Source organism: Schistocerca americana, chromosome 2, assembly GCF_021461395.2.
Source record: "Schistocerca americana isolate TAMUIC-IGC-003095 chromosome 2, iqSchAmer2.1, whole genome shotgun sequence".
NCBI classification, from domain to species: Eukaryota; Metazoa; Arthropoda; class Insecta; order Orthoptera; family Acrididae; genus Schistocerca; species Schistocerca americana.
In genome coordinates this window covers 726,557,010-726,568,668 of record NC_060120.1, presented here as the reverse complement: position 1 = coordinate 726,568,668, position 11,659 = coordinate 726,557,010, and the positions used below count along the sequence as shown (strand labels likewise).

Sequence of the window (11,659 nt, the reverse complement as noted above, 5' to 3'; positions counted from 1 at the left end):
CGTGTGAAAGCACCCACGTGATTTACCAACTGACCTGCCTACACTGTGAAGCGTTCTATGTGGGAATGACCAGCAACAAACTGTCCATTCGCATGAATGGACACAGGCAGACAGTGTTTGTTGGTAATGAGGATCACCCTGTGGCTAAACATGCCTTGGTGCACGGCCAGCACATCTTGGCACAGTGTTACACCGTCCGGGTTATCTGGATACTTCCCACTAACACCAACCTGTCAGAACTCCGGAGATGGGAACTTGCCCTTCAGCATATCCTTTCTTCTCGCTATCCGCCAGGCCTCAATCTCCGCTAATTTCTAATTTCAATTTGCCGCCGCTCATACCTCACCTGTCTTTCAACTTCATCTTTGCCTCTGTACATCCGCCCCGACTGACATCTCTGCCCAAAAAATGCCCAAACTCTTTGCCTTTACAAATGTCTGCTTGTGTCTGTGTATGTGTGGATGGATATGTGTGTGTGTGCGCGAGTGTATACCTGTCCTTTTTTCCCCCTAAGGTAAGTCTTTCCGCTCCCGGGATTGGAATGACTCCTTACCCTCTCCCTAAAACCCATATCCTTTTGTCTTTCCTTCTCCTTCCCTCTTTCCTGACGAGGCAACCATTGGTTGCGAAAGCTAGAATTTTGTGTGTATGTTTGTGTTTGTTTGTGTGTCTATCGACCTGCCAGCGCTTTTGTTTGGTAAGTTTCATCATCTTTCTTTTTAGATATATATATGTATATATATATATATGCCTTTACAAATGTCTGCTTGTGTCTGTGTATGTGTGGATGGATATGTGTGTGTGTGCGAGTGTATACCTGTCCTTTTTTCCCCCTAAGGTAAGTCTTTCCGCTCCCGGGATTGGAATGACTCCTTACCCTCTCCCTTAAAACCCATATCCTTTTGTCTTTCCTTCTCCTTCCCTCTTTCCTGACGAGGCAACCATTGGTTGCGAAAGCTAGAATTTTGTGTGTATGTTTGTGTTTGTTTGTGTGTCTATCGACCTGCCAGCGCTTTTGTTTGGTAAGTTTCATCATCTTTATTTTTATATATATATTAGTTATGTTAGCCATTGCTACAAAAATGTAATATAGGCTGACTCTTACATAGAAGATAACAGCAACAATGTTGTTTGTTTATTTATTTAAATAGCACTGTTACCGGTTTCAAACATTACAGTTCATCTTCAGACAGCTAGTTCACATTAAGAGTGGAAGCTAATGTAAAATATGTCTTAACGTGAACCAGCCATCTGGAGATGAAATCTAATGTTCAAAACCAGTAAAGGTGCAGTCTAAATAAATAAACAGCATTGTAAAACGTGGCTGTTTGCTGTTATCTTCTACGTAAAAGCCAACCTATATTTTGTACACAGCCAAGGGCTCATAATGTCAGTTTTCGACAAAATAACAAAAATGTATACTCTCTCCAGTCGACATAGCAACAAGTTTAGCACTAAATCTTGAGCCAAATTCAGAACTGTAAATGATGTGTTATTAGAATAAGAACCGTAGCCTAGAAAGGAAGATACAATGTTTTCATCCATTTACCTCCATCTTTTTCTGTTTTGGTAAATTTCCTCCCACACTATCTCCCATGTGGCCCTCTCCGGGGGTCATAGGTAAGGAGGCCCAAGCTCTGGGTCCCTGTCATTGTAGGTGGGGACAATAGGGATGATGCAGTTGGCAGATGAGACGCCCTATATTTCTGAGAGTCAGTTCAGAGAGAAACCACCACCTTCTGATCTTCAAAGGCTAATGGAGTCATCTCTAGCAGAAAATCCTTTGATGCATTAGGCTTGCAAGCCAGATGAAAGTGTGTCTATCGACCTGCCAGCGCTTTTGTTTGGTAAGTTTCATCATCTTTCTTTTTAGATATATTTTTCCCACGTGTAATGTTTTCCTCTATTATATATATATATATATATATATATATATATATATATATATATATATATATATATATATATATATAAAAAAACAAAGATGATGTGACTTACCGAACGAAAGCACTGGCAGGTCGATAGACACACAAACAAACACAAACACACACACAAAATTCAAGCTTTCGCAACAAACTGTTGCCTCATCAGGAAAGAGGGAAGGAGAGGGAAAGACGAAAGGATGTGGATTTTAAGGGAGAGGGTAAGGAGTCATTCCAATCCCGGGAGCGGAAAGACTTACCTTGGGGGGAAAAAAGGACGGGTATACACTCGCACACACACACACACATATCCATTCACACATATACAGACACGGATGTCTGCTTGTGTCTGTATATGTGTGGATGGACATGTGTGTGTGTGTGTGTGTGTGTGTGTGCGAGTGTATACCCATCCTTTTTTCCCCCCAAGGTAAGTCTTTCCTCTCCCGGGATTGGAATGACTCCTTACCCTCTCCCTTAAAATCCACATCCTTTCGTCTTTCCCTCTCCTTCCCTCTTTCCTGATGAGGCAACAGTTTGTTGCGAAAGCTTGAATTTTGTGTGTGTGTTTGTGTTTGTTTGTGTGTCTATCGACCTGCCAGCGCTTTCGTTCGGTAAGTCACATCATCTTTGTTTTTATATATAATTTTTCCCAAGTGGAATGTTTCCCTCTATATATATATATATATATATAAAATTGCTAATATAAAATATGGTATAAAATACCAAATACCAAAATAAAAAATACCAAAATAAAATAAGGTGGGAAGACAACTTTGGGATTCTCAAAAGTCTACATCTCAGCAATGCAAATATCAACTCTCCCATTTGGAAACATGGAATTTCAGTATTCTATTGTGTCTCTTTGTAATGATTTTTACAAATAAAGCAGTTATATATAATGAAGTACTCTCTGAAAGAAACTCCATAAATATTCAGACAGATCTTGATAAGATTTGAAGTGGTACAAGGATTGGCTAGTTGCTTTAAATGTTCAGAACCAATGAGTCACAGCTGGAGATGGTCAACTTGTATGCAACACTTTGTAGGGATATGAAATGGAATGATCACATAGGCTCAGTTGTCGGTAAGTCATGTGGTAAACTTTGGTTTATTGATAGAAAACGGGGGAAATGCAGTCAATCTACAAAGAAGACTGCTTGCAAATCACTCGCAGAACTCATCCTTTTATACTGCTCAAGTGTGTGGGACTCATACCAAGTAGGACTAATTGTGAGGGGGGGTTTTTCGAATGTATACAGATAAGGGCACCATGAATAGTCACAGGTTTGTTTGATCCATGGGAGTGTGTCACAGAGATACTGAAGAAACAGAACTGCCAGACTCTTCAAGATAGGTGTAAACTATCCTGAGAAACCCTACTTACAAAGTTCTAAGAGCTGGCTTTAGATGTTGACTTAAGTAATATACCACAAATCCGTATGCATTGCTCCCGTAGGGATCATGTGGACATGATTATATGACATTTAAACAATCATTCTTCTCATATGTGAATGGAATGGGAAGAAAACCTAATAAGGTAGAGTGGGCTGTACCCTCTGCCATGCACTTCACAGTGGTTTTCAGAGCACAAATGTAGCTGTAGATGTACTCAAACAGCATCCTGCATATTTCCTGATCCTGTATCTTGGTTCTAGTTACTTTACTTTTGGGCCAATTTAATGGACCAAGCAATTGGCATTCATGTGAGTCAATTCACTCAATGTTGTTCTTGTTGTCCTCAGACCAAACGTAAGTTTGATTCAGCTCTCCTCAGAAGACCACCCTGTGCCAGTGTCTTCATCTCTGTGTAACTGCTGCCACCAGGACTGGTTCAAACCTGCTTTCTGTAGTCAAATCTAGATCTCCCTCTATAATTGTTGCCCGCTGTGCTGTCTTCCATTAACTTCTCCCATATGAGGCAGCACCTCAAATAGGTAGATTCAGAAATGGCATCCTAATGCCTAATTTTATATTGGATGTTAAAATATTTCCCTGTTGAGAAATAATTTTGTTTTTTTGCACACATTGTGGATATTCAAACGTGTAGTTTCCATTGTCTGAGAAGACTATTTGATGTATACTACAGCATAGTAACCTTATCACACTCAAAAGAATTGCTATTAAGTAACTAGTTATGGGGTGAAGAGCTTACTTAGTGCTAATTGAAACGAGTGGTTTTCACTAAAGGAGAGTAGTGCTGTTGAATGATGTCTTACAGTATGGCTCTGGCTACCACCGATCCTATAGCAATGATTTTCACCTTTTGCAATTTCATCAGACCATAACCATCACCAACGTTGTCAAATATAATCACACTATCCAAGCACAGATTTTTCATTTTTCTTGTCTTTCTCTGTTCCTTTTACAAAATGTTTTTACTCTGTGTAAGTAATTTTTGGAAGGGGGAGGGGGATGGGGGATGGGAAGGGAAGGGAAGGGAAGGGAAGGGAAGGGAAGGGAAGGGAAGGGAAGGGATGGGATAGGGGGGGGGGGGGGAGAGAAGGATCTACTTTGGGTAGAGATAGCTTTCTATGATTCCATTTACGATAACATGTTAGAGGCAGCACAGCATTAATATAGGTAGTAGTTAAAATGTTAAGTCTATACCTGGTTTTCAGAGTCACTCCCTTATTAATCTCTATAAAATGGTTAATTATTCAGATGTAGCCTGTCACTCACACATTTACGCTGTCTGTTGTTTGTCATTATTAATCTCATAAGAGTTACTAATTTGCCATGTAGCATAATTCTTACTGTAATGTATTTTTTATGACTACAGTTGTTAATATTGCTTATAATTTAGACTTAAAATGTCACTTCCTGTGTACCAATCTTGTTGTAGCAATGCTCTTTTGTTTTTCTTCTTCACTATTTCTATAATGTTTCTGAGTACATATTCCAGTGAAAATGTATGATGCAGTGAAATCTAAAACATAGTGAAATATGAAGAATATTTGTTATGAACTATTTTTTAGAAAAATATTGACATGAAAATTTACTGTCCAGATTCTGTGATTGTAGTGTTCCTTTCCTGTTCTTCTTGATGCTTTTGCTCTTCTTCTTGGTGGCGTTCCTCTACTTCTTGGTATTTCTTCATGAGCTCCTGGATCTCTTCTTTCAAAAATCCTTGTCGAACCATGTAATTGCGCATGTTATCAATAATATCAGGGCTAAATTTATCCTGATTTTGCTGCATGTAATGGTACACAAAGAGGTCTGCACCCGTAATTTTGAAACGATGATTGAAAATTGTTACAACTGCACCTGAAGGATAAAAATTCATTAACCGTTAGTTTTAACTGGGTTATGGGTATGCTTCCAGATCTGTTAGTCAAAAGTCCATAACACTTCAATGGATAATAATTTTGCTATCATCAGATGATGATGCACTTTTGTCACTATCATGTGTAAGGCGTCAGTGTCACTTTTTGATGACAAAGACATTGGCCATTGAGATAACACAGGGATACAAGAAGGTAACTTAGTAGTAGATATAAGGAATGTTTAGATATTACAATGTAAATGTAATTCATTAATTGCTTATAGAAGGACATTAGCCCATTTAAAGTACGAGGGTTATTCCAAAAGTAAGGTCCGATCGGTCGCGAAATGGAAACGACTATGAAAATCCGATAAAGCTTTGCACAGATGTGTTGGGTAGTGTCTCTAGTATAACCCCAGTTAGCATCACGTCGCTCTTCTCATTTCTGAGCTCGCAGTGAGTGCGTAAAGATGTCTAGAAAATAGTGTCTGCCGCCAAGTACGAGGGCCTGGTGAGAAATTTCGCCTGAAGCTATGCAGCCAACATTACATAACTGTCGTGCTGTTTCGTCTTCACGACAATTCTCAGCCGCATCTCTGGTCACATGAACCGCTGTCTTTGAAGACAACATTTTGACACAGACAACGAGGTGTAGGCCAGCGTGGAGAATTGGCGGAAAGCACTGGCGGCTGCCTTCTATGATGAGGCTATTGAAAAGTTGGTACAACGGTATGACAAAAGTCTAAGTCAGGACGGCGACTACGTAGAGAAGTAGCTGAAAGGTGTAGCTAATTGTTACAAGTAAAACATTTCTGATGTTCACTGTGGTTTCAATTTGGCAATCAATCAGACCTTACTTTTGGAATAACCCTCGTATATATTTTAATCTAGTGTAAAAGATATATAAGTTTTTATAGCTTTTGTTTTTTAAAAAAATCATAAAGTAGTTATCCATTCGTAAGCATAGGTTTCTGTGGTTGTTGTCACAAGCAATCAAATTCTTTAGTATATGTAGCTGCACTGTCAATGTGTAAAATTCTCCAATGTTTTGGACACTATTGCAAATGGCCTTCCTCAGCTGACTGCAAAAACATGCTGAGAAAGACCATTTACAACAGTGGCTGAAACATTGGAGTATTTTATGCACTGGCAATGTGGTCACATACCAGAAGAATTGATGGTTATTTATTTATTAATTACCCTGCAAATCTAGAATTACACTGTGTACAATAGACAATGAACCAGCCTGTAGTTAGTATTAACACTACTTACATTGAACAAATTTTTTTCAACATGAAAACATTGTTCTTAAGAACACTTTACAGGTATACTGTCAAATGGTAACACAGTTTAGTTTATTTAGATAATCTGTCATGGAATAAAGTAGTGCTCAACCAGATAGTCTTTATGGATGACCTGAATCTATCCTTGTCCATTATGACAATTGTCCTTTATAACTGTTTAGTATCTTGGTAATGAACTAGCCATTTTGGTGTTATGGTGTGTAAGAGGTCCAGAGCCCTTTACTCAGATATAACAATATTTTGCTCACATAGGTTCAGCATAGGCAAAGAATTTATTGCCAAGCACTGGGTGTGATGAGTGAGTGATGCAGCTGAGTCAGTGAGTACAGTGATTATTGTAATGGCATAGCATGAGACAGCATCCCGTCACCATGGGTTGACCCCCAGCAAACTGTAAGAAATACGCCAAGTGGTGACAATGTGTTTTTACTGAAAAGTGATTATAAATACAGAGTGCCGATATTACACGTTTATGTTTAACGCATTGGGCAATGACTGCTGTGAGGGTAACGCGTGCACATTATTGTAACAGTGTGAGATGACATTTCAGTGTATTTGATGTTTGTTGAGGATAAACAAGAATAGATGCGTGTGACAATGGTAATGGCTTTTCAGTTGTTTTTAACTTGAATATATAACTTTAACATATTTAAAGACAAATATGTCTGCTTGTGTCTGTATATGTGTGGATGGATATGTGTGTGTGTGCGAGTGTATACCCGTCCTTTTTTCCCCCTAAGGTAAGTCTTTCCGCTCCCGGGATTGGAATGACTCCTTACCCTCTCCCTTAAAATCCACATCCTTTCGTCTTTCCCTCTCCTTCCCTCTTTCCTGATGAGGCAACAGTTTGTTGCGAAAGCTTGAATTTTGTGTGTATGTTTGTGTTTGTTTGTGTGTCTCTCGACCTGCCAGCACTTTCATTTGGTAAGTCACATCATCTTTGTTTTTAGATATATATTTCCTACGTGGAATGTTTCCCTTAGCAAGCACACCTCATGCAACATGACTGCTACCACTGCCAACTCTGACCAGAATATAACGGTCATGTGAATAGCAATAGTGTAATCAACATATGATGAGCTGGAAATGGGTATCATTGTGGGTTTTCATTTGATCAGCTCATCAATTTGTGGAATATCCAGATTTGTGAGAAAATCAAATGTAACAATGGGTCAGTGTTTGACTGCAGTATTTGTCAACGCCCTGGTCGACCATGTCTGATCACCGAAAGGAAGGATTGCCATATTGTGCACCAAGCACATCATACCCCTCACATCTGTGCCTGCCATCTGAGAACATTTAATGGACTACTTGCACCATTGGTCAGAGACAAGCAGCAAGTGGACTACGGAATTACCATCCCAAGCAGAGGCTGCTGTTAACACCACAACACAAAGAGTTGGTTGTGCTTGGGTTGGTGACAAGGCTAGGAAGCGTGGACTGCTTATGAAAGGTGTCACATACTGTTCTGAGATGAATCACAATTTTACACTGACCCGGACAACCATCGTTGGCGAGTATAGAGGCAACCTGGGGAGTGATTCTGTTCTTCAGATATTTTGGAGAGGCACAGCAGTGTTACTTCTTGTTGGTCAATAATGCGACCAGCCAAAAATGGTGCATTGTGTTATTCACCAACAATTATTACAGCTGAAGAGTTCACATTATACAACATGGATCTCTGAAATTGAATCCGTTGCTCTCCAGCACCTGGAAGGACATTCCAGATGCTACCTCCATTAGTTATCCAGCCTACTGACAACCTACTGCCACCATGGGGTATCACTATTCACCCCTTATCCTACCCACAGTATTCCTCCTGGTTAACCCCTCATTGCACCAGACATTCTCAATATGCCAAATCCCAAAAATTCCCTACCAACACTCTTAAGTCCAAATCCAGAGCCTAAACAATGTCACCCCCACAGTTAGCCCTAAACCCAAATTTAATCATGGTGGAATTGTCAAAGACTCCCCTTCTGCCAATCCCTGCATTAGAAAAATTTCTTGTCACCACTCCCTCCCTCCCTACCAAAGCCAACCTAACTCCAATCTCCCTAAGTTCATAGCAACATCCAACTGTGATCCTCCCCCTTCCCACCCAACCACCCCCTGGTCACCTTCCAGGAAATCCTTACCTCTAATGTGGCCTTGCCATCCTCCCCCAGGCTGCTTCCTAAGAACACTAACCTTTCATCAGAGGAAAGGAGAGCCATACACAGTCTCAAAACAGATCCAGACCTAATCATCACTGTTTTGATGACTAGCTGTGGCTGCCTGGAGAAAGGCCTCTACCCATTGTCTGACTTTTTCACCTGTAAACACTATCAGAATGATACCACCCCAGATCTCCAACATTACCTCATTGGGCCCTTCCTGGAATCTCTCCCCTGAATCGATTTCCCTCCACACCCCTATAACACACTACATGCTGCCCAAAATTCACAAACTTAACAATTGCCCAAAATTCACAAACTTAACAATCTTTGACACGCCATAGTAGCTGATTATTGTGTCCCTATTGAAAGGGTTTTGGCTTTCATTGACCAATACCTCCCATCAATTGCCCATAATTTAGTCTCTCATACTGAAGATGCCAACCACTTCCTTCACCGGCTCTCCGTCATCCCCACCCATTTACCTCCCAGTTCCCTACTGGTCACTGTCAACATCACTTCCCTACAGACCAATATCATTCATGCCTCTTGTATTGCTGCTATTGAACGCTACCTTTACCAAAATCCTTCAGACTCCCTCTCATTCCTCATACACTTAACTAACTTTATCCTAACACATAACTATTTCTCCTTTGAAGGGAAGGTAAACAAACAAATCCGTGGCATAGGCTTGGGCAACTGGATGGCACCCTCCTGTGCCAACCTGTCTATAGGCCATCCAGAGGAAACCTCTAGCTTCCCAAAACCCCACAACCCTGGTCTGGTTCAGGTTCATTGATGGTATCGTCATAATCTGGACTCAGGACCAAGACACCTAGCCTCATTTCTTCACAACCTCCCATCTGCTTCATCAGATCCTCCTAAACCCAGTATGCCATCTTCCTAGACGTTGACCTCCTTCTCAATGATGGCTTCATCCACACCTCTGTACAGACTAAACCCACCAATGACCAACAGCCCCTGAATTTGAATAACTGGACAAAATCCTTCAACAAGGCTTAAGTACCTATCGTCATGCTCTGAAATGAAGGACATCCTACCAAAGACATTTCCCACCCCTCCTAAAGTGGTGTTTCACCGCCCGCCCAATTTCCACTACATCACAGTCCATCACTATGGCACTCCAAATCCCAAGCCTATGCAATAGGATCATATCCCTGTGGAAGACCCAAGTACAAGACATGTCCAATCCACCTACCCAGCACCTTTTTTCCAGTCCTGTCACAGGTTTATCATACCCCACCAGAGGCTGTGCCACCTGAGAAAGCAGCCAGGTCATATACTGGTTCTGCTGCAATCATTGCACAGATTTTTATACTGATATGACTATCAACTAGCTGTCCACCAGGAAGATTGGCCACTACTGAGCTGTGGCCAACAGTTTGGTAGAAGACTCTGCAGCACAACATGCAGCTGAATACAACATGCTTGGTTCCAATGGCTGCTTCACAAACCAGGCCAGCTGATCTTCCCTCTGCCACCAGCTTTTCTGAACTGTGTAGATAGGAGTTATCCTTATAACACATTCCCTGCTTCCAAAATTGTACTTGCCTCAGACTACGGTGATGTCCCCACGCCTCCACCCAAAAGTTTCTGCCCCCCTCTGTCCTACCACATCCTCCCTTTTTCATGTCCCCTACCCTCATTGTATGCCTCTACATGCCAATGCACCCACTCATTCTTTCCCCTTCCCCTTCCCCTTCCCCTTCCCCTTCCCCTTCCCCTTCCCCTTCCCCTTCCCCTTCCCCTTCCCCTTCCCCTTTCCTTGCTACTCTCTCCTTTTTCACTCCCCATTCACTCTCCCCCCCCCCACCCCCCACTCCAGCTCCCAATGCTATGCCTGTTAGTCTCATCCACCAACCATCCATCCCTGCACACCCACCACCAGACAGTACTCTTCTCTCCCCCCACCCATATCCTGCTATCCATCCCCTTCACTGTTCCACTTCAGAATGCTATTCACGTGACAGTGGCATTCTGGTGAGAGCTGCTGCTGGGAGGGGTCATGTGTGCATGAGGTGTGCTTGCTTGTGCATATGTATGTATGATTTCCATGCTGAAGAAGGCTTTGGCTGAAAGCTAAATTTGTAACAGTCTTTTCATTGTGCCTGTCTGCAAATCAATGGGTCATCTTTACAGTCAGTGCCAGTCTATCCTTTTCTTAATATTGCTGATATTCCAATGTGGAGTTTCCATTGTTTGAATATATAACTTTACTTCGTACAAACTTTTGTGACTTCAGTTAGTGCAAAACCTTTATTCCTTGAAATAATAATACTGGGCAATCAAAATCCAATTGAAGCAACTCCAATAGTAGTTAAAACTGATCAGTGCTTATCCATTAGATCACAGTCATCAAAATAAAGATTAAGCTGCTATATTATTTGAGTGCTAAGAGCAACAAATCTTAATTGGAGGGATTCCACTGCAGTATGCTTTTTTGAAATACTACTGTATGTCTCAGATGAATAAGCATATCATTTTCCAGAGTGAATTTTCACTCTGAAGCATTATATGCATTAACTCAATTTCATAGCAGGTTAAAACTGTTTGCCAAACTGGGGCTTGAACCTGGAACCTGTGCCTTCTGTGTGTTATTGCTCTAACTGAGCCATCAAAGCACAATTCATGACAAATGTTCAAAGCTCCACTTACGTCAGTACCTCTCTCCTACGCCAAAACGCCAAAGAAACTCGTATAGGCATGTGTATTCAAATACAGACAGATGTAAACAGACAGAATATGTTTCTGCAGTTGGCAATGTCTATATAAGACAACAAATGTCTGGTGGAGTTTTTAGATTGTTTACTGCTGCTAAAATGGCAGATTATCGAGATTTAAGTGAGTTTGAATGTAGCATTATAGTCGGTGCACGAGCGATGGGACTCCGCATCTCCAAGGCAGTGATGAAGTGGAGATTTTCCTGTACTACCATTTCTCGACTGGGTACTGTGCATATCAAGAATAAGGTAAAAACATCATATCTCTGAA

General features: G+C 41.2%; 1 protein-coding gene across 1 annotated transcript in view; it reads right to left on the bottom strand.

Moving 5' to 3' along the window:
• Positions 1-3,851: 3,851 nt before the first annotated feature.
• The window catches only part of LOC124594383 (EF-hand domain-containing protein 1-like), a 188,242-nt gene continuing 180,434 nt past the window's right edge, over positions 3,852-11,659 (bottom strand). The window contains exons 11-14 of the mRNA XM_047132751.1: positions 4,925-5,189; positions 4,605-4,698; positions 4,142-4,284; positions 3,852-4,005 (exon numbers count right to left, since the gene is read on the bottom strand). Of these exons, the coding sequence (XP_046988707.1) occupies positions 3,852-4,005; positions 4,142-4,284; positions 4,605-4,698; positions 4,925-5,189 (656 nt within the window). The remainder of the gene's footprint in view (positions 4,006-4,141; positions 4,285-4,604; positions 4,699-4,924; positions 5,190-11,659) is intronic.